Source organism: Macrotis lagotis, chromosome 8 (genome assembly GCF_037893015.1).
Source record: "Macrotis lagotis isolate mMagLag1 chromosome 8, bilby.v1.9.chrom.fasta, whole genome shotgun sequence".
In the NCBI taxonomy this organism is placed as follows: Eukaryota; Metazoa; Chordata; class Mammalia; order Peramelemorphia; family Peramelidae; genus Macrotis; species Macrotis lagotis.
This window is the reverse complement of record NC_133665.1, coordinates 50,081,783-50,105,589: the sequence shown is the minus strand read 5'-3', so window position 1 is coordinate 50,105,589 and position 23,807 is coordinate 50,081,783. Positions and strand designations below refer to the sequence as shown.

The 23,807-nt window shown below is 41.2% G+C and overlaps 2 protein-coding genes across 10 annotated transcripts in view; one reads left to right on the top strand and one right to left on the bottom strand.

Moving 5' to 3' along the window:
• Positions 1-9,051, bottom strand: part of ZNF200 (zinc finger protein 200) — a 30,933-nt gene extending 21,882 nt beyond the window's left edge. The window contains exons 1-5 of one of the 9 annotated variants that reach the window (XM_074196904.1): positions 8,648-9,051; positions 4,281-4,923; positions 2,384-3,096; positions 1,346-1,437; positions 882-1,011 (exon numbers count right to left, since the gene is read on the bottom strand). In XM_074196904.1, coding sequence (XP_074053005.1) covers positions 882-1,011; positions 1,346-1,437; positions 2,384-2,633 — 472 coding nt within the window. In that variant the 5' untranslated portion in view covers positions 2,634-3,096; positions 4,281-4,923; positions 8,648-9,051. The other 8 variants (XM_074196905.1, XM_074196907.1, XM_074196902.1 and 5 more) reach the window with 8 other exon arrangements.
• A 13,413-nt stretch (positions 9,052-22,464) lies between these two features.
• Positions 22,465-23,517, top strand: LOC141495511 (ADP/ATP translocase 3-like). The gene has a single exon (XM_074196916.1). The coding sequence runs from the start codon at positions 22,480-22,482 to the stop codon at positions 23,374-23,376; it is 897 nt and encodes a 298-aa protein (XP_074053017.1). The 5' UTR covers positions 22,465-22,479; the 3' UTR covers positions 23,377-23,517.
• The last annotated feature ends 290 nt before the right edge of the window (positions 23,518-23,807 follow it).

Below are 23,807 nucleotides of genomic sequence, written 5' to 3'. Positions count from 1 at the left end.
GGAAATATGAAACAAGTAATACTACTTCTATTGAAAATAGATGCTGCCCTATGGTTTTATTCATAAACTCTGTAACTGCCTAGACCCTAAAGATCCCTTTTCTGGTCACCAATTCTCAATAAATATATATTATGACCTCCAATAGACTGTTAAGTGAAAGATGAAGAATGCCTTGTTTTTGTTTTTATTTTTTAAAACCAAGGACATTAGTTGGTTAGCCGATTAAAGTCTGGACTAAATAACTTGAGGTCTTTTCTTACTTGTCCAAATCCTACTCAATCACCAAGGCCTAACTTAAGTGAATCCTTCTTTAGGTTCTGTCATATTTAATCTCTCCCTCTCTTCAGTTATTCTTTTCTTCATGAACAGTCTGCCTAAATATTCCATTAGTTTTTGTTACCATTTGCATTTCTTATTTGAATCTGTAACATATCAACCTATCTGGGGGACACAGACTTAATAGTTTCCCACATCTCAAAAGATCTCTTTTAAATAAATTAAGCACAATATAACCTCTAGGGGAGATAGAAGGTGAAGGGGTACGTGTACAAACATGTAAAGCAGATACTCTCCCAAAGGGTCTAGAACTAAATAGAGATTGTACCCTCACAAAAAAGTATAGCTGGACGTGAAATTATTCAGATACCTAAGGATTCAGAGAAAATGTGGCTATATTGAAAAGACACTGATTTGGAAGGTCCAAATTCTAGTCTTAGGTTTATCATTAGTGATTGGATCTCAGATGTAAGTCCTTTTATTTTTCTGGGCCTCAATTTCTTCATGAAAATGAGGGGTTGTACATGATGGTTTCTAAATTATCTTTTTCAGTTATGACACTCTTATGACACTCCACAGCCCCCAAAATTCAAGGGAATTCTTACCTCCTAAGATCATGTCACCAACATCTTCTTCTCCATGATTCCTGGAGAAGGGAGACCTCTGAGGAAGATCCAGACCCACAAACTCCTCTTGGGAGTGATACACATTAAGATCCTCAAATACCACAGGCTCCTGAAATAATGACAGACTCCTCAATTAGTACTTATTTTTTTCTGAGATGACTCTAATTTCTTGGTTGAGAAAGAGATATTAAGGTAAAGTGAGAAAGAAGTAATTGAGATAAAAGACATTTGAGTATTATTATCCACATAACATAGATGGAGACATAAAGATAGCAGCTAGGGGTGGGAGAAGTGAAGAAGCCTACAAAGAACCTTCAGCATAGGGTCACCCAGTTTTCTCTCTCAAAATTAAATATAAAGTTGTTGGAATCAGGTTTTCTAAGCAGGAAAGTACTGAAGAAGGAAAGAAAAGATTACATTCAAGAAAAAGAACTGCAGCTTACCTGAAGATCAGATGGAAAGACCTGGGGCATCACCTCCCGTTTATGGACACGCCTATCCTTGGGAAAAATAGTCACCCAGGAAGCAGGATGAGCTGAGAGGAGAGAAAGTAGTAATGACAGTCAGTGCAGATTTTCCTCAGTACCTAGGGCTAAGTTTCCCACTTCCCTGTAGTAGCAGACTCAACTAGCACTAACCATCTTTGGAGACCTAGGCATAAATATTAGAATCACAGTATCCTCAAAGGTCATCTAATTCAATTCTTATCTAAATTAATTCTTATCTAAATTCGGAATTTACTATACAACATTTCCCCCCCCCTCCTCCCACTCCAAGTGATCATTCAGTTTCTGTTTAAATATTTCCAGTAAAACAGCTGATCATTTCAATTTGGGGCAATTACAATGATTAGAAATATAAACCTAGGGGCGGCTAGGTGGAACAGTGAATGGAGCACTGGCCCTGGAGTCAGGAGTGCCTGAGTTCAAGTCCAGACTCAGACACTTAGTGATTGCCTGGCTGTGTGGCCTTGGGCAGGCCACCTGGCCCCATTGCCTTGCAAAAACGGAAAAAAAAACAAATACACACACACACACACACAATCTGCCTCTGCCTCTTTTTGACTTCTATCCACTGAGACTAGTTAAGAATAAGTCTAATGACAATCCTTCATGTATAAAGGCTTTTTTCCTCTCCAGGCTATATATCATCAGTTCTTTCAACTCATCTTTATATGAAATGACTTGAAATCTCCTGCCCTTCCCAGTTATACAACTCATTCACATCTCTAGATGTCATTTAACCAAAACTGATTACAGTGGGATATCATCTTCATAGCATTTTTTATGCTGAGGACAAAATTATTCTCACCATTGCTGAGACTTAGTAAAGGGAAGAAAGGGAGAAAAATCAAATGAACAATAGCCATTTTCCTAGGTAAAGAAATACCTACTGCTCCCCACCTCTCACCTTTTTTTGGGGGGGGGGGGGAATAGTAGTAAGATTGTCCCTTTCTCCCTAGTAAAATTTCTGTTCCTTACCTCTGTTCTGCAGAGTTGAAGTCATATCCTTCACTAATATTATTGTGTCTTCCTTGCCAGTCTTATGATTTGGGGACTGGTTCTTCTCTGGCAGAAAGGTAAAGAAATGCTCCAGTACTAATTGATGGATGGTCTTAGGAGGTACAGCAGATTCTTGTAGAGCATCCTGACCCATTTTGGGGCCTGGCACCAGTTTCAGAATAAGAGACCCTGTTTGCTTTGGGTGTGTTAGGACAGCTTCTGCGGCCATGGTCAGTCTCCAATTTTCCACAATGTCCACTCTATATTAAATCTCTTGCAAGGAGGCCCTTTCAAACAGGATCTGAACTTCCACTTGATGACTATGTCACCCAGAGCCCTAAGGAAACAGAAAAAACAACATTAATATCTAAAGGAAACAAGAAAGTAAGCTTATATTAAGTAGCTAACACGTCTCACTTCACAACTCACTTCTATTTGCACTTCTATTTGATCCTCACAACAACCCTGGGAGGCAGGTGTTATTATTGTTCTCATTGTACAGTGGAAGAAACTAAGGAACTTGCCTGGGGTCACACAACAAATGAATATCCAAGTTTAAAGTCAGGTCTTCCTGATTCTAGGTCCAGCATTTTCACCACCTAGGATACAGACCTTAATGACTCTCTTCCCCAGATCTCCTCACATCTTCAGATGAAGTTGACCAAAGAACCCACCAATCACGAAAGGCAAAGCTGTATTGGGGGCATTTGTATGAAATGAAACAGAATAATTAAAAATGCCAGAGATGGATAAAATTTAAGAAGCATCAACTTAATCCTTTCATTTTCCATCAAAAGTCAGAGAAAAGATTTGAGATTTTAAGAACAGAGGGCAGATTAGGACTGGTTAGTTCTTGTGTTGATGTATTTATATACGAGTTGAATTGAAGGGAAAACCCTTTACCCAGGTCTATAAATATTATTGCTCCATGTTTATCACAGTGCTACTTGAAATTCAACATTTATTAGGCCCCAGTACCTTTAACATACTGTGCTAAGGAGCGGCTAGGTGGCGCAGTGGATAAAGCACCGGCCCTGGAGTCAGGAGTACCTGGGTTCAAATCCGGCCTCAGACACTTAATAATTACCTAGCTGTGTGGCCCTGGGCAAGCCACTTAACCCCATTTGCCTTGCAAAAACCTAAAAAAAAAAATACTGTAATAAAAGAAACAATCTTTATTCTCATAGGTAATAAAATTAGATCTTTTACGTGTTTCTTCAAAATATTTTTTTTAATTTTATTTAAGGCAATGGGCTTAAGTGACTTACTGTCACACAGATAGGCAATTATTAAATGTCTGATATAGGATTTGAACTCCGGTCCTCCTGACTCCAGGGCCAGGTGCTCTATCTCCAAAATATTTCTAACTAATGGATTGGCTCATGTGTTCTGCAAACAACTGCATAACTTTTAGTCTAAAAACCAAGCATTTTTTATCCACTTGCCTTTTTTTTCTATCTCAAAACTCTTATGAATAATTATGACTCATTCAGGAGGCTTTACAATGTTCTGAAACTTGATCAAATCAAAACAATGTAATTTGCAAACTGGAGCATTGGAAGACTTCATCATTTGGATTCTGAATTAAATGTCTACCATGATGGTGGGAAACACCTTTAGTGAGTTTAATTTCCCAATTTTAGGCCTGCCATGATAATAATAATAATAATAATAATAATAATAATAATAATAATAATAATAATAATAATAATAATAATGAATAAAGTTTCTTTCTATTGTCTTTCAAGGAATCTTATGATTCTTGCATGTGTATAGCAGACACCTTATTGGAGAGCTTTTAAGTAGCATTTTGATCAACCAAACGAATCAATGTTTTTTATGGTAAGATAATACAGAGATTTTGTACTCTTTCTACCTTCCATTCAATTGTGTGACAAAAAGAACATAATTTACAAAAGTTCACTTGCTTCTTCTTCCTTGTATGTTCATTTAGGTTACCCTCAATATTATTTACAAATTGTTCTCGAAGTTTTTGTAGACACTTCCATCACTGTAGAAAATTGCCAGGAAAGAAATTCCCTCTACCAATGAAGGTCATTTATGGCCTTAAATTGCCTAGAACAGGGCTGTCCAAAATGCAACTGGCCTGCATATGTGGCCCACATGGGCTTACTAAATAATTTGAAGCTGAGCTACTTCAAAGTTCTCACTAAAATGACAAATCAAATTATATTGTCTACTGTTTCAATAAAAACTTTTAAAAGTAAGGTTGGACAGCCCAGGTCTAGAGTATTAAGTTAATGTGTCCAGAGTCATACAACCATTTTGTGACAAATGTAGAATTTGAATCCAGGTCTTCCTGATTCTGATGCAGGTTCTCTTATCCATCAAACCCTCCAACATCTGTATACTTTCTTTCAGAGTTCTTTAGAATCAATCCTTCAACATGTACTAAATGGAAGTCAGGTCATGGTCTTCCTGTTTCTTTATTACTATTTGATTTTTCATGTAGCACAAGAGACAGATATTATCATCCAAATGCCATGATCCCACCGTTACTGAAAGAGAAAATAGTTTGTTGTAAAGAAATTGATGCATCCGCCCCATTTGTTCCATCTTCCTTTCAGAGCTGGTCTAACTGAGTCTCTTATCATGTTTTGCACAGTTATCTTCATTCTAGTATTTTTAGGAAATGATACTGCTCATAGTCTTCCATAGCCCTTCTACATTATATTTTGCAAAATAACTTATATTTTTAACCAGCATTTTTCTTGGTTGCCACATATCACTAATATCACTAAAAGGAGAGCAAGTATTTGCTGGCTGAGATAGCTTTTACTGAGATTTTTTTTTGTTTCCTCATTGTGGTGAAAGCTTTTTTATCTAACTTTTTTTTTTTAGGTTTTTGCAAGGCAAACGGGGTTAAGTGGCTTGCCCAAGGCCACACAGCTAGGTAAGTGTCTGAGGTCAGATTTGAACTCAGGGACTCCTGACTCCAGGTCTGGTTCTCTATCTACTGCGCCACCTAGCTGCCCCCACCACCTAGCCGCCCCATATCTAATTTCTAAAGGAAAGAATGATCATCTAAGTTGTCATCTGTTCCTTTATCCACTTCCTACTTTTCAATATCAACAACTTGTTGGTCACAGACTGAAGCTTTTTAATGTTATTACATATGTTCACATGAAAAATGATTTTGATCTATTTTAACAACTCAATGATCTTACAGTACAAACACCACTGATATGAAAATGATCCCCTTATAAGTAACTAGTTGTTTCCCAATATATGAAGTCAACTTCACTTTGTTGTGATGTTACTTAGAGATCACTATGTAGAATATCTTTTCTTGAGAAAAGTATTCATGGGAGAGCAGGGTTGAAGTAGCTTACAAGTCTATGACCCCCTTTTGTTTCTTGTTCCTAAGCCATATTCTCCAATACAATGAAGTGTAGAATGTATAAAATGCTATGAGATTAGGGTGGCTAGGTGGCGCAGTGGATAAAGCACCGGCCCTGGAATCAGGAGTACCTGGGTTCAAATCCCGTCTCAGACACTTAATAATTACCTAGCTGTGTGGCCTTGGGCAAGCCACTTAACCCCGTTTGCCTTGCAAAAACCTAAAAAAAAAATGCTATGAGATTAGTTAAAGGAAATGTAATATTTCCCCCCTCATCTTCAAGTGAATGGTTCAGACAGCATATTTAAATTAAGCCTTGAACCAGGAAAACTTGTTAAAAGATGGAGATTTAATAGAACAATATATACAAAGATGTAGAGGCAGAAGGAATTTAGGAGTAATCTGGAAGGTTGCAGTTAGTTCAGCATGACTCAAGTTCACAATGCACAGTAGCAGAATACATTTCACTTAAGATTAGAAAGGTAGACTGAAGCTTTACTGTGTTTGGACTTAAATGTAAGAATAAAGCTTTGATTTGTTCTTTAGAAACATTAATTTGGAAGCCTATGTAGGATACACTGGCCTCTGGGAAACCTGTTAGAAAAATCATTGCAATAGATTATATAAGGATGCACTAGCATTACAATAAATGATAAGAATGAATTCAATAGTTATTTTGGAGGAATGAAAGGGCTTAACAACTGAGTCAAGAGGCAAAGATATTCTGTCAATTGTAATCATGAGTGACTGAGATGAATGTTTTTCCTTCTTTGATGTCTGTCCTTCTTTCTCAAAAAGGACCATGACATCAGGAAGGTGATGCCACAACAAGCATATGAATTGGATTGGGGGGGGGGGGGGGCAGGAAAGGCTTTGCTAAGTCACCAGTCTCACTTTGTCCTCCAGAGTCATCTCAGTCCAGTGGCCTAAAATGAATCACAATGACTGGAGTTGGCCCTGGATGTGAAGCAATCAGGGTTGTGACTTGCCCAAGGTCACACAGCTTTTAAGAATCAAGTGTCTGCGGCTGGATTTGAACTCTGGTCCTCTGACTCCAAGGTCAGTGCTTTGGTTGGGTTTTTTTTTAGGTTTTTGCAAGGTAAACGGGGTTAAGTGGCTTGCCCAAGGCCACACAGCTATGGAATTATTAAGTGTCTGAGGCTCTGATTTGAACTCAGGTCCTCCTGACTCCAGGGCTAGTGCTCTATGCTACCAAGTCACCCCACAGGGTCAGTGCTTTGGGAAGAAAGGTGGCATACTGAGAGATACAGGAAATCAAGAAAAGAAGATTACAAGAGAACAGAGTTGTTAGGGATTTATTGAGCTCAGTGTCCCATTTCAAAAGGGAAGTCATATTCAGAACAACGTAGTAATACAGGTTTTCTGTGACAGAAGACTAGTAACATAGTTTAAAGTACTGGTCGAGCAACAGAGAATTCTAGAAGGTAGATGAAAAGTACAGAACTTGAAAAAAAGTAAGAATTTCAAGATTTTGTCGATTGAAGCCAATAAGATTATCAAGGTCAATAAGATTACCAAGGGAGAAGGCATGGAAAATATACAAGAATTCAACCAGTACTGGGTAAGAAGATACACTGGGGGGCAGCTAGGTGGCGCAGTGGGTAGAGCACCAGCCCTGGAGTCAGGAGGACCTGAGTTCAAATTCAGCGTCAGACACTTAATAATGACCTAGCTGTGTGGCCTTGGGCAAGCCACTTAACCCCACTGCCTGGCAAAAACCTAAAAAAAAATACACTGGGCCTTAAAAGCAAAAAAGGCTCTACCCTCAGGGAGCTTACATTCTCCTAGAACTAGAGAAAGCAAAGGAAAGAACCATAGTTAGCACCTATAATAGTATGAAAGAAAGATTTAGCAAAGGAATGGCTGTAGAAGAAATTAAAGAATGTGCTGTCACTTAAATAAGGCAATAGAAAACATCCTAAAGTGCCAAATAATTAGGAGAAATTCATAAAGATGAAGACTGACAAAATGTAACTTAATAATAACCAATGGGGGAAAAGTATTAAGTATCTAAAGTCAGTGTTGTAACAGTCTAAGGGTACCGGGAGCTAAGGTCTAGAGAAGGATTTGTGGTAAAGAAACTGTGTTTTGAAGCCGAGTCTATAGATAGATTCTAGCAATGAACTTGGATGTGCATGGGGGGGGGCTGAGTTCATATTTAGTTTTTTCCTTACTAACCTGGGAGAATCAGCATGTTCTTCAATACGAAATTGCTATATTAGTTCACCAGACTGCACAGGAATTTTGCGCTGCCTCTGCAGGTCATTTCCACGCTTTAGGGTTCCGCTCGCTAGTTCCCCGCCAGAAACCCAAGCCCGAGAGCCCCGGCCGGAACCAGCGCGTCCTGCAGGATCGCGGCGCTCGGGTCTATCCGGACAAGCGGGCCTTCACACGTTGCTTTTGAAACTCGGGAAGTGACCCGACGAGAGCTACCCTCTGAACTTTGACCTCGAGGGGACATCCCCCCACGCGGGGGCTCCGGCGCCCGCTCCGCTCCCGGGCCTCCCGGGTCCCCGGGCAGCCAGGGGCGCGCGGACGCCGGGGTCTCCGGGGCGGCCGCCGAGGGGCTGCGCCGCACGGCGCATGTCAGGGCTCGGAGTCTGCTCAGGGCGCAGGTCCGATCCCGGCGATCCTCCCCGGTCTCCCCCCCCCGCGCTCCGGGCGCCCCTCGGGGCCGACATCAGCCGCGGCCGGCGCCCCGCCGCCCCTGCCCGGCCCGGCCCCGCCCGGCGGCTTCTCCCTCCCCGGGGATCCCCTGGGCAGCGGCGTGCTGCGCCGCGGCCGGATCCGGCATCCCGGGGCTGCGGCCCGCGGAGACCAGGCGGAATGAGGGAGGGGCCGCCGCCCGCGAATCCACTCACCTCCGGGGTCGGGGGAAGCAGGTATTCCAGAAGAGACCAGGAAATACAACTAGAGAGGAAAAGCCCGCCGCTCCTCGCCTCCCATTGGCCCCGCTCCGCGCCTGCGCGGAACAACCCTGCCCACCGATTGGCCGAGGCGGCCGTCCCCCGGAGATGGCGCCGCTGACGCGGGCGCTCCGCGAGTCCGCGAAGCCTCGCTTAGCCGTGGCGTCACTCCCGCTGCCTCGTTTCCACTTGGGATGTCTGGTCTCCCCGCTCGGAGCGGCGCTGGGAGCCGGGGCCGCGGGGTCACGAAGCGGCGGGGCGGGCAGGGCCGGGGATGAGGGCGAGCTAAGCAACACGCCACAAGCGCTCTTCTGTCTCCCAGCGGCCTCTGGAGGGAGAGCCGGGAGACAACCGGAGCCCCACGAAGGGCCCGAGCTGCTGCATGCTGGGAATCCGAGGCTGCGGACTCGCGTGAAGGCTTCCGGGAAATGGAGTTCTGGCTCCCCCCACCACCACCGCGCGGGGGCGGAGACAGAAGAGGAAATGAAATTTACCCTCTGACGTATGGCTTTGTCCCTCGGCTTCCAGAAAAGCCCGGGGTGGGGGAGGGGCGGGGGAGGGGGAGGTCTCGGATGTGGAAAGAGGAGGGACCGGAGGGAGTAGGCGCAGCTTCTGCGCAGTCTCCGTCCGGGATTTTAGTGACCTCTAGTCCGGGCCGCAGGCTGACTCCCCATGCGCACCGGGGAGAGCCAATGAGAGTGCAAATGGATCCTTTTAAATCCATTCCCGTCTGCGACCCCTCGCGACAATCACAGTGTCGTGACAGCTCGTGTTTCTTAAAGGGCCAGAATATACATTCTCACTTTTCTGCCCTTTTTTCCCTTTAAAAACTGGATTGCTGGGCGGCTAGGTGGCGTAGTGGATAAAGCACCGGCCTTGGAGTCAGGAGTACCTGAGTTCAAATCCAGTCTCAGACACTTGATAATTGCCTAGCTGTGCGGCCTTGGGCAAGCCACTTAGCCCCATTTGCCTTGCAAAAACTAAAACAAAACAAAACAAAACAAAACTGGATTGCTGAAAAACCCGTGTTCGGGTACTTTTTTTCACGGTGCAACTCAATCAATGAATGCGTGGATGAATAGACAAATAGATCTAATCTACATATCTCTACACTTACAGATACATAGATATTATTTTTAAGGAGCTGCCATTTCCAAAGCATAGCACCCATTTTGTGGTATGTCTCCTACTATCAGATAACCTAACTATAGTGTTTAACTGACTCATGTAGCATAGGTGCTATACTTAGAAGAGGAAGTCATATTCCAAACAATGGAGTTATATAGGTTTCCTGTGACAGATGACTGCTAACATAGTTTAAAGTCCTGGTTGAGCAATAGCAGCTTAATGACTTTGCCAACAATAACACTGCTACTATTTATAAAGCTAGCTTCAACACTATACTAAACACCTGGCTATTGTGGTTCACCCACCTAGTATGAGTCAGATCAAAGACTTCTGAATTCAAGGCCCTTCTCTAGCCAGTATGCCTCTGGCTCCCAGGTATCAAAGTCACTCTTGTTGCAGATGAGGGCACTAAGTGGAAAAGGGTGTTCCTGAGAGAAATACTCTTAGTTTATCATCAGGGAACAAAACCAATAGACTTATGGCTCCTACAGAAGTTAATCAGCAATTAGTTAAGATAAAGTCCAACTTCTTTAGCTCTGGGACAAAGAAGGAAGGGTGAGAAAGGTGTCTTTTGTTTTGTTCTTAAAAATCAGTAAATTCAAAGCTTTATAATTTATAAAATTCCTCCAAACCTTGTGAGTTAGAAAACAAGTAGTCTTTTCCCCATTTTACTAATAAAAAAACAGAAGGAAAGATTAAATGACATGCTTTTTCACTACGGGCAATTAGTCTGTCGTGATTCCTGTATTCAGACTTAAGTCTCCCAAATTCAATTTCTGTTCCCCTATCAATACCATTTGCTGAAATTTCTAGGCTGCTGCTTCTTCCAGTTTTTCCTCTCATTTTGTAGTATGTCCCCTACTATCAGATAACCTAACTATAGTATTTAACTGACTTATGTAGCATAGCTGCTATGCTTAGACTAGAAAGACAAAGTGAATATTTACCCTCTAGAAGTTTATTGGGCTTGGTATGGAAACAATATTCATATATGTCAGTTGGTATAAAATAGAAGGTGATTTTGAGTGAAGTTGATGGCAGCTAGTGGATGGAAAGATTATAGAAAGGCTTCATGTAGAATGAAACCTTGAAAGAGTAAGGATTCTAAGAAGCAGTGATGAGGAGGGAAGGCAATCTGAGTATGGGGGCAATCCAGAGCAAAGGCTTAATGTTGGAAGATGGAACACCATGTATAAATAATAAGTGAAAAAGCAACTATTTTTTAAAAATTTTTATTTAAGGCAATGGGATTAAGTGAGTTGCCCAGGGTCACACAGCTAGGCAATTATTAAGTGCCTGAGGCTGGATTTGAACTCAGTCACTCCTGACTCTAGGGCCGGTGATCTATCTACTTCACCACCTAGCCGCCTGAAAAGGCAGCTATTAAACACCATGTGCAAAACAAAAAAGTAAGACAGTTTCAGTTCTCAAAGTTCACATCTGAATCAGGGAGACAACAAACACATAAGCAAAGTTTTATCTACTAGTCAAATGGAGGATATTACATAGGTATTTCTATAATGAGAAAAAAACAAATTTCCATGAAATTTTTGTTGATAGAATTTAAAATATTAAAATAATAATTGAGTACAATTGTTTGTAATACAGATATGGAAATGAGAATTGGATTCTTTTGGGGGTTTATTTCACTTAATTGAGTTTTAAAGGTAGTGTTCCTCTCACAATTAATCAAAATCAATTGCAAATGTTTGTCTATTAATGCTGATATGTAATGAGATTTTATATATTTCATCTGTAAAAATGACTTTTCACATTGGTACTGCTAAATATTTATACCAGTCAATGAGCATATGATTTTTAATTAAGCATATTTTTCATTTGGAAGGCCCAGAGGTCCAGATCTGGTGTGTAGTATGTAGGACGCTGGTTGAATGACAGTATACTGGCAAGGTGGTCAGATGACCCAGGTGGAGAACTGGATGGAATGTCAAGGTGAAACAACATCTCAGAATTGGGAATCCTTGGACCCATTGTGGCTGCAGAGTTAATATTGCATACATTCTTATTCCATATCCTTTTGCCTTGCCTAATGTCACGCTCTATTGGACCTCCAGTAGTGAATGTTGCTGTGATTTCCTTTACTAAAACTCTGAAACTTGAATGTGACTCATCTGACACATTTGGAAATTCAAGCTTAACTCAAGTAAAGTACTTTATAGGCAGGCATTTGCCATGAAAATAAGCAGGAATAAGAGAATCTTCCCCATTCAATGTTGAAAGGCTACTAGTCTGTAGTTTATCATGACACAAATGATCTGGCAAATTCACAAAACTGGCAAATTTATAAAACTTCCCTAAAATGCTTTGGAATGTAGAGCAAACTTTTAGTAATGATAAAGGTATTGAATATATGATGTTGGGGGCAGCTAGGTGCCACAGTGAAAAAAGCACTGGCTCTGGAGTCAGGAGGACCTGGGTTCAAATCCAGCCTCAGACACTTAATAAGGTATTCCCTTGGGCAAGTCACTTAACCCCATTGCCTTAAATAAAATTAAAAAAAATAAAATATGATATTTACCTCCTGGAACGAATGATATTGAAAAAGATGTACATAAATAAAAGACAGACTGGCTTCTTTTAACTCTCAGAAGGAAAAATGATTTGGAGAAAAAAGGTACAGGTGCATGAAAGAATTTAATGATTTCAATCCAAAAATGAAAATAAGTTGGCTCACATCATACCCCACTGCTACAAGAAATATTGGTGACAGAACACATTCATTTAACTGAGAGCCAGTCCAGAAGTTCACTCTGAGGGTAGCAGCAACATAGACTCACAGGCAAACATCACAGGTTTCAGTGATTTAGAGTGGGGCTGCAGGGTAGGAAAGATTGGGATATAAAGTTCTGGATGGGGGTCTTTTTGAATTGGGGAAAGGTTAATAAAGGGGATGAATCTACTGTTTAAATCTTTTAAAATAGACCAGACTTAGTCTTTGCCTCTTTTGCACCTAATTGCATAGTTTTACCTAATTCTTTCAGGTTCCCTGGTGCAAGACATGCAGACTACGATAATTTGGGAACCTAAGTGAAAATGTTTGGAACTATCCTAGCCATGGCACATAATTAACAAAACAAAACAAAACACAAAAACAACAATAACGCAGTACTACATTCCTAGAGGAATTGATGTGATAAGTATTGGTGTACCTCATTACCAATAAGTGTAAGCTTCTTGAGGTCAGTAATGGTTTTTTCTGGGTTTTTTTTGTTCCCAGTGCTGCAAATAGAGAGTAACAAATATCACACACACAAAATTCAGTCAAGTTTATTTTAATAGAAAGGAAATGACTCAATATGGGAATCATTTTTCAACCACTTGTCTGAGTACAGTCACACCACTGACTGTTAGAACAAAGATAAAAATGATTGCAAAACGAGAAGAGAAACTAAAGATTTGAAGAAGAAAAAAAGACAATATGTAGCTAAAACAATATCAGTCATCTGAAAAAAGGAAAATAAAAGATTAAACAATTGTTACTAATAACAACATCTTGCACAGAAATCTATCCACTGAAAAATCCAGAGCCATAATAAGACAAAAGAAACCTAAAAACAATATTGCTGAGCACTTAATCTCTTTTCTTTTTGGCAGAAATGATGACAATGCTTGTCCTTCAAACTAGAAGACCATGACATCAGGGAGGTATTAACATGACATGCACAAGAATTGGATTGGGGTGGGGGGACACCTGTGGTAAATCACTGGCCTCACTTTCTCCTCTAGAGCCATCTAAGTCCAGTGGCCAGATAGGAATCAGGTCAACTGGAGATAACCCCAGATGCGAGATAAACAGGGTTAAGTGAATTGCCCAAGGTCACACAGCTAGTAAGTGTCAAGTGTCTGAGTCCAGATTTGAACTCCCATCTTCCTGACTCCAAGGTCAGTGCTCTAATCCCCTGCACCACCTACTTAGAATAAGGAGAACACCAGTTTGGAATAGAAAGTCTTTGGTAAAATTTTGTAAAGAGGAATGGTAGATTTTAAGCAGTGTTACCTCAATATATCAAGATGCAAAGGAACCAACCAGCAGTTTAAAGAAAGCTAGATAACACAAGCCAGATGGTACATTGGTTATTTTCTCTGATCTTCACAACCTTTCAAACTTCCTCAAAATTAGAATTATTTGGAAGAAGAAAACAATTGCAGCTGTCTCTAAAGATTAAAACACGGGGTGGCTAGGTGGCACAGTGGATAGAGTACCGGCCCTGGAGTCAGGAGTACCTGAGTTCAAATCCGACATCAGACTAATTACCTAGCTGTGTGGCCTTGGGCAAGCCATTTAACCCCATTGCCTTGCAAAAACTAAAACAAACAAACAAAAAACCCAATTAAAACGCTAATAATCCTAATGATAACAACCTGATGGATTTGTTCATTAAGTTGTTTTTTTTTTAGGTTTTTGTATTTTTTGCTAGGCAAACGGGGTTAAGTGGTTTGCCCAAGGCCACACAGCTAGGTAATTATTAAGTGTCTGAGGCCAGATTTGAACTCAGGTACTCCTGACTCCAGGGCCGGTGCTCTATCTACTGTGCCACCTAGCTACCCCCAATTCTCAAATTCTTAAGAGAGATCTTCAGGAGTTCTCAATATTGCTTCTTCAACCCCCTTGTTAGTGCTTGCCCTGTGTGAGTTCTCTATAACATAGTGTTTTTGACAAGCATACTTCTAGCATTCTAACAACATGCCCAACCCATTGTAGTTGCACTCTCTGTAGTAATGTTGGAATGCTAGGCAATTTAGCTCAAGAAAGGTGGGGTGACTAGGTGGCACAGTAGATAGAGCACCGGCCCTGGAGTCAGGAGTACCTGAGTTCAAATCTGGCCTCAGATACTTAATAATTACCTAGCTGTGTGGCCTTGGGCAAGCCACTTAACCCCGTTTGCCTTGCAAAAAAAACAAAAGGACCTCAGTGTCTGGTATCTTCTCCTGCTGGGTGATCTTTAGAATCTACCTAAGACAATTTACTTTTTTTCTCTTGCAATTTATTTAAAAAATTTTTAAAGTTTATTTATACATTACTAAAATATTCTTGTTTAAGAGTAAACATAATATCTCCTCCCCCACAAAAAATATAAAATCTCATGAGAAATAAAGTAAAAGAAAGAGAAAATATATGTTTCAGTCTGTGCTCTGATACCATCAGCTCTGTCTCAGATGGACCACATTCTTTATCATAGGTCCATCATAAGGGGCAGCTGAGTGATGCAGTGGATAGAGCACCGGCCCTGGAGTCAGGAGTACCTGAGTTCAAATCCGGCCTCAGACACTTAATAATTACCTAAGCTGTGTGGCCTTGGGCAAGCCACTTAATTCTATTTGCCTTGCAAAAACCTAAAAAAAGTCAGTCCATCATAGAATTTGCTTCCATATTTTTCCCCTGTTGCTGATGGTAATTCCCTCCATCCATTCACCCCCACTACCATCTATTATATTCTCTCTCCTTTCACTCCATCCCTCTTCAAAAATGTGCTGTGGGGAAGCGGAGTGGCCCAGCAGACAGAGCACTATCCCTGGGAACAGGAGGCTCCAAGCTTTCATGCCACCCCAGAGACCCAACAATCACCCAGCCCCGTGGTCCCAGACTGGTCATCCAATCCCACCACCTTGCAAAAAGTCAAAAAGAAAATGTGTTATACTGACAATCTATACCCTATTGAGTGTGTATTCTATTTCCTCTCTGAGCCATTTACAATGAGAATGAAGGTTCCCTCATTTCCCCTCACCTATCCCCTTCATACCATTGCAAAATGTCTTTTTTATGAAATATCCTAGCCTATTCTACCTCTGCTTTCTCTTACTCCCAGTACATGTCCCTTTCACCCATTGACTCCATTTTTACGATGTATCTTCAAATTCAGCTCTATGAAGTCAAGGTGCTTTTCCTGGGCATGACTTTCAGGTAGCCCAATAATTTTTAAATTGTCTCTTTGGATCTGTTCTCTAGGTCAGTTGTTTTATCAATGAGATATTTCATATTTTCTTTTAGTTCTTCATTCTTTTGGTATTGTTTTATTGTTTCTTGATTCCTCACAAAGTCATCAGCTTCCTTTAGCCCCATTCTATAATTGAAAGAGCTGTTTTCTTCAGGGAGCTTTTTTATCTCCTTTTCCTTTTGGCTAATTCTACTTTTTTTTCCCAAAGGGGTTCATTTTATTGTGAAAAAAATTTCCAAAAGTTTATATTATGACTTTTCAAATTACCAAAATGCCAGACAGCTTAAACTATCTGTCCCAAACCATCAATTCTACTTTTTAAGGTATTCTCCTCATTAACTTTTTGGATTGCTTTTTCCATTTGACCTAAACTGTTTTTTTTGGGGGGGGGGGGTTTGGTAAGGCAAATGGAGTTAAGTGGCTTGCCCAAGGCCACACAGCTAGGTAATTATTAAGTGTCTGAGATCAGATTTGAACCCAGGTACCCCTAACTCCAGGGCCAGTGCTTTATCCACTATGCCAACTAGCTGCCCCTCTAAACTGGTTTTTAACATGTTGTTCTCAGTATTTTTTTGGATTTCCTTGACTAAGCTGTGGACTTGGTTTTCATGTTTTTCCTACATCTCTCTCATTTCTCTTCCCAATTTTTCCTCTATCTCCCTTACTTGGTTTTCAAAATCTTTTTTGAGCTCTTCCATAGCCTGAGCCCAATTCCTATGTTTCTTGGAGGCTTGGATTTTGTTATCTTCTGAGTGTATGTTTTGGTCCTCCATGGGACCAAAGTAATTGTATATTATCAAGCTCCTTTTTTTTTTCTTTACTCATTTCCCCAGTCTATGCCCTGGTTTGGGGGTGCTTTCCAAGCTTTTGAGTATTATTGGGACAACCCCACAAGGACCTCAATTCCTTCAAGGTGTTCCTTCAAGGTCTTATGAGGTCTAACTGCTCTCCTAGTCTGTGCTTTGGTTTATGGATGACCACAAGCATGCCCCCTGTCCTAGAACTGTGAGGAGGTCCCCATTCCACTGTGGCAGCATGGGGGCCCAGACTGTGACCAGGGTCTGAATGTGGACAGAGCACCAGAGTCCTGTCCCAGGGACAGAGGAGAGACCTTGACAATCTCCCTCCACCCCCTTATCTTCTGTCGGCTAAGTGCTCTGGGAGCACCTGCCAGGTGTCTCCCTGCTGGACAGCTCTGCGAGCCTGCTTCTAGCTTCTGGGATCTGGGCTGCCTTGATGGTCTTGGCTGCACTGAAGACCAAGCTGGCCTGGGCTTTGCACTCACTCTGATAGAGGTTTCCTCACTGATCTTCCAAGCTGTGCTTTGTATTCTCTGGGTTTGCAGGTCAAGAAACTATTTCTGTTGCCAGAACCCACGCTCTCAGGGACCCCACAAGCTGTTCCTGGAAGGCTGGAGCTCCTTTGTTCTGGCCCAGTGATCCTGTCTGCATTACTACCCCCTTCAACCCTGTGGAACGGAGTCTTCCCACAATCTTACAGATTACCTTGGGCTAGAGAATTGCCTCACTGGATCTTTCTGTGGGTTCTGTTTCTCAAAATTTTAGTTAGAGTCATAATTTTAAGGTTTTTGAAATATTTTGGAGAGAGCTCCTGGGAAATCTGGTTCTCATGTTGCCATCTTGGCTCTGCCTGTTCTTTACTTTTGAAGGAATTAAATCCTGCCTTCTTGGAAATGGATAAATGATCTTTCTGGTAAAACCTGTGAAGTTCTCGTTTTTTCATTTAGCAGCTTCTGTATTTCCCCATCATTTTCATCAAACCAGTCTTGATGTTTGCAAGTGTTCTGACCCGGAATGTAGTGCTGATCTCTGAAAAGTTGCCCACTCTTTTTCTGCTTCACTGTTTCCAACTGTGTGTTAGCTTAGTTTTCTTATAAATTAGCAGACAAAAACAGACTGTTTCTGCTCAGAGACACTCTAAACTCTTTACATTAATTCTTATAGTAGTCATTTTACCTTGGGGCTGCCTTGGGGCCCTCCCCACCCCCATACTCCCTCCCACACTCTCCCTCTCCCCCTCCTCAAACTTAACTCCTCAACCATTGTGTTTAAACCTAATTAATGTATGGATTAGGATAAGATTACTTCCTAATTTCTTTAGGAACCCTTCTAAATAGGTTCCCACCCTCTGCCCCTTTGATACTACAAACCTCTAAGTATCTAGTAAAGTCACTTCTGATTTAATTAAATACAGAACCTCTAAAGATTCTAAGTACTGCCCATCAATTTGGGAATGGTTAAACAAGTTATCGTACATGAATACTATGGAATATTATTGTTCTATTAGAAACCATAATGGTTGGACTCTAGAGAAGCATGGAATGAGTTAAAGGATCTGAAGCTGAGCGAAGGGAGCAGAAACCAAGAGAACAATGTACACATTAACAACAACATTGTGAGATGATCAACTTTGATGGAAGCAGCTCCTCTCAGCAGTTCAGAGAGCTAGGACAACTGTATCAGACTGTCTGTGGACAATGTTATCTCCATCCAGAGGAAGAAAAAGAAAATAAAAACAAACAAACAAAAAACCAAACAATTCTTCAGAATCTGATGAACACTTTATAAAAATTATCTCATATATATATATATATATATATATATATATATATATATCTTAATCCTAATTCCTCATACCAAAAATGACTAATCTGTAAACATGTTTATCAAAAATATGTATGTACAATGTTAACTTGAGTGTTCACTTCTGAGGGGAGGGGGTGGGAAGGGAGGGTAGAAGGAAATTTTGTAATTTAAAAATATACATATGTATATGGATGTATATATTTTTTTTAGGTTTTTGCAAGGCAAACGGGATTAAGTGGCTTGCCCAAGGCCACACAGCTAGGTAATTATTAAGTGTCTGAGACCGGATTTGAACCCAGGTACTCCTGACTCCAAGGTCGGTGCTTTATCCACTATGCCACCTAGCCGCCCCTAGGATGAATATTTTTAAAAAATAAAAATAGATGAACTTTAAGAAAATAAGTAAATACTGGGATACTCTGAAGGTCTCTCTTAAGAACAATACAATTGATTGTAAGGTATGGGAGACACTGGCACAGCATAGGACGCTCTCATCAGAGAAGTTGCTGAGCTCTATGAGACAGAATTAAATTTGGTCAAAGGAAACAGAGGCACAGAAGTTTAAAAGTAAACACCCCAGCATTTCACTTGGATAATTTGTGCATGACTTGTGGTAGAGCATTCCAAGCTTGTAGTGGTGTGATCAGCCACATTTAGAAGCCCTATAATTTGTCTCAAATGTAGTGATGTCATTTTAGTTTTCTTCAGCAGAAGGACAAGAACCAACCATACCCATATCCTCTACATTCAATCTCTTCAACTATATTTAACTCTAACTATCCTAAAAGAAATACAGTTGTGGAGTTACAAGTGTTATCTTCCCTTGTAGAATTGTATACAATTTAATGTTCTTGAATAACATTTGTTTTATATTTGTTCCCTTTTCCATTTACCTTTTTATGCATCTCTTGAGTCTTGTGTTTGAAGATTGAATTCTCTGTTCAGTTTGGAAGTCTTCTATTTCATTAAACATTTATCTTTACGCCTAATAGAATATGATGAAATTTGCAGGGTAGTAAATTCTTAAACCAGAAGAGCAGTGACTGTATCTCTACTTAGATCACACCATCTTGGAAGAACTGAAAATTTACAAACCCCACCATCACCCCAAACTAGCTCTGAAAACAGCAGCACAAAAATACCTGAAGCTTAGATCAGTGTCCTTTCCACTCCAGGATCAAAGTTAACTTTAATATAAAGTTGGAGATTGGGGACAGAGCCAAGATGTTGGGGGAAAGGTGGGAAGTAACCTGAGCTCTCTCCAGTTTCCCTTTAAACAACTTTAAATAAGTTTTCAAAATTAATTTTGGAGCACTAAAATCTATGAAAGGACAGGGGGAAAATTTTTTCAGCTGAAGATAACTTAGAGAGCAGGAAGGGTCTGTTTCACTTGGATTAAAGGAGAGTCAAGGGCAGGTGGTCTCTGGGCAAACCAGAAGGAGACCCCTAGCCTTAGCACAGATAATCAACTCAAGTCTTGTGATCCTGGCTAAGCAGGTCAACATCACAGCAAGCCAGCAGTGAGGCCTCCAGTCCGAGTGAAGCAGGCTAGTGACTGCAATTAGACCAAGCCATCAGCCCCAGAGACCCCAGCACATGACAAGCCAGGGAACAGTTCCCTCTGTACCCTAGGAGCAGAGCTCAACTTTAAAAGTCATAAACTGAAAAATGAGAGAAAGAAAAAAATGTCCTGACCATGGGAAGCTACTATGGTAACAGGAAAGATCAAAACACAAACTGAGAAGAGGATATCAGTGTCAATTCGCCTAAATGTGAAGCCCCAAAGGTATCTGGAAAGTTTTAAAAGGATTTTTAAAAATCAAATAAGAGAAATAGAAGAAAAATTGGGAACAGAAATTAGAGTTAAAACAAGAAAATTATGAAAACAGAATCAATATGTAAAGGAAGCTCAAAAAAATGGAAAAAGATGTACAAAAATTCATGGAAGAAAACAATTCCTTAAGAAGTAGAATTGGCCAAATGTAAAAGGAGGTATAAAAGCTAAATGAAGGGAAAAAATCCTTCAAAATGAGAATTGGGCAAGTGGAAGCAAATGACTCCATGAGACATCAAGAATCAATCATCAAAATCAAAAGAATGAGAAAACAGAAAAGCAATTGAATGAGAAAATAGAAAAACAACAGAAAATATATCCAGGAAAGATTATTTAAATATTAGTGGTATAGAAATTGAGGGCATGCCCATCAATTGGGGAACAACTGAACAAGTTATGGTATATGAATATTATGGCGTATGGAGTTATGGTGTATGAATATTCCATAAGAAATCATAAGCAGGGGGCAGCTAGGTGGCTCAGTGCATAAAGCACCAGCCCTGGAGTCAGGAGTACCTGGGTTCAAATCTGGTCTTGGACACTTAATAACTATCTAGTGTGGCCTTGGGCAAGCCACTCAACCCCATTTGCCGTGCAAAAACCTAAAAAAAAAAAAAAGAAATCATAAGCAGTCAAACTTTAGAAAAGCATGGAATGACTTGAATGAAATGATGCTGAGCAGAATCGGAACATTTTACACATTAACAGCAGCATTGTGAGATGGATCAACTATGACAGATGCAGCTCCTCTCAGCAGTTAAGTGATCAAAGATAATCTTGAGAAACCTGTTGTGGAAAATGATATCTACATCCAGAAGGGGGGAAAAAAAGCAAAAAACACCCTATAGAGTCTGAATGCAGAACAAAGCATTCTATGTTAACTTAAAATTTTTTTTATTTCTTATGGTTCCCTCCCCCCCTTCTAATTCCTCTTTTAAAACATGATAAATATGTAAATGTGTTTAACATTGTATGTATACAACTTGTACCAGATTTGCTGTCATGGGGAGGTGGAGGGAAGGAAGGGTGGTACAAAAATGTGGAACTCATAAACTTCCAAGTGGATTAATGTTGAAAACTACCTTTGCATGTAATTGAAAAAGATAAAATAAAGTGTGTGTGTGGGGGGGGGGGAAGAATTACTGCACTACCTAAAAGCCAAGATTAAAAACAAAAGAACCTAGCTAGCATCTTTCAAGAAATTATCAAGGGTGGTTTCCAGCCAAGATGGTGGAGAGAAGACAGGCAGGCACAGTTCTAAAGTCTCCTGATCTCTTCCCCATCTATCACATGAAACAAACCTCTTAAAAGAAATCTGACCCACAAAACCCAGAAAGAAAAGGCAGGAGAAAGAACATCTACCTCAGGATTTCTCTCTGGCAGCAGCTTTGGCTGCATTTGGGTGGGTGAGTTTGGGCTCAGAGGGAGGATCAGCCCCGGATCAACCAGATCAACAGCTGAATTGGAACCAGGAGTCTGAGGGCCGGAGAGCCGGACTTGCTCGATCAGCGGTGGGGCTGGACCACGGGAGCGTGAGTCCGCGAGAGAGCGGAGGCGCTGGTGTTGGTGCTGTCCCCTGGGAGATCCTGGACAGGGCTGGGGGGAAAGTTCTGGAGCAAGAAGGCTTCGGACAACATCCCTGGGCCCCTCTGGTCTGAGTCCCATTACAACTCAGACTTGTTCCCTTACAAACAAATGCAAACTACTTCTGCTTCAGGCCCAGATGTGTGAGCAGAAAGACCAGCCCTGCTGAGGAATGACCTCAGGCCAGGGTAAAGCCCACCATTGATTGAAGGCAAAAGAATTCAATAGCTCCAACTCCTCCCTTGAAGCAAAGGGAGAAGGTCTCAACCAAGGTCACAGACACTCCAGAGAAAGCAACCAGCACCTCCTACTGGCCAGCCAGAGAAACTGCATTCAGTGAGTAAAGCCTTTAGCGATCCCAAGCCCCTGGAATCAGCCCCTCCCCAACTCAGGTCTTAGCAAAATGAAGAAGGGTCAGCAGAAAGGTGGATCCATAGAAAAATTCTTGGAAGGGAAAGACCCTAACTCAGAGACCTGGAACCTCTGAGGAGAATACAATCTGGTCTTCAGCACAGAAAGACTTCCTTGAAGAAATAAGGAAGGAGTTTAAAAATCACCTGGAGCCTTTTGCTCCGAGCTATAGCGAGTGGCTGTGCGGGCGGCAATGACTTCTCCGGCTTTCGGCCCTCTCTCTCCGGCTTTCTCCTCCTAACTGCAGCTCCTTCTCCCGCCGCAACCATGACGGAACAGGCCATCTCCTTTGCCAAAGACTTCTTGGCCGGCGGCATCGCCGCCACCATCTCCAAGACCATGGTGGCCCCCATCGAGAGAGTCAAGCTGCTGTTGCAGGTGCAGCATGCAAGTAAACAAATTGCTGCAGATAAGCAGTACAAAGGCATTATGGACTGTATAGTCCGAATTCCAAAGGAACAAGGGATGCTTTCTTTCTGGTGGGGCAATTTAGCAAATGTCATCAGATATTTCCCCACCCAGACCCTTAACTTTGCCTTTAAGGATAAGTATAAGCGGGTGTTTTGGGGAGGAGTGGACAAGCACACACAATTTTGGAGGTATTTTGCTGGCAATCTTGCCTCTGGTGGTGCAGCTGGAGCCACTTCTCTCTGCTTTGTCTATCCCTTGGATTTTGCAAGAACCCGCTTGGCAGCTGATGTTGGGAAGTCTGGCACTGAAAGAGAATTCAAAGGCCTGGGAGACTTCCTTGTAAAAATCACCAAGTCTGATGGAATTCATGGCTTGTATCAAGGTTTTAATGTCTCAGTTCAGGGTATCATTATTTATAGAGCAGCCTACTTTGGAATCTATGATACAGCAAAAGGTATGCTCCCAGATCCGAAGAACACTCACATTGTGGTAAGCTGGATGATTGCACAGACAGTGACTGCTGTAGCAGGTGTGGTCTCCTATCCTTTTGATACTGTAAGGCGGCAAATGATGATACAGTCTGGATGCAAAGGAGCTGATATCATGTACACTGGTACAATTGACTGCTGGAGGAAAATCGCTAAAGATGAAGGTGGCAAAGCTTTCTTCAAGGGTGCTTGGTCCAATGTTTTGAGAGGCATGGGTGGAGCTTTCGTGCTTGTCCTGTATGATGAATTGAAGAAAGTAATCTAAGAACATCCTAACTAAAAATGGAACCAGTAAATATAGATCATGTAGAATACTTAACCATATTTAGCATTTTTGGACCATTGACCTTCAAGAAATTCCTGTCTTTTTATTCAGGCCAGATCATATTTGTAGAAGAGCCAAGAACAGCTCTTAGAAAAAGGGAATCATTTATTGTGATCCATTATTCACACAGTGGAACTGATGATGATTCTGCATATTGATTCTATTTGTTTTTGGGAAAATAACAGTTACTGTGGGTCCAAGAAAGCAGATCAACTTAGACCATCTAGTTTAAATGCTCTTTTGTAGGACCATAAATTTGTGTTTAAGTATTTATTTAAAAAAAAATCATGTCTCCCATTTGTACTTAAGCACTATATGTATACTATTTTGCACAGCTGACTATTTGGCAGTTATGATGATCTGTGTTGGGC

What these genes read in the sequence shown, in the direction of transcription:
- LOC141495511 (XM_074196916.1), top strand. Translation starts at nt 22,480, where the DNA reads ATGACGGAACAGGCCATCTCCTTTGCCAAAGACTTCTTGGCCGGCGGC.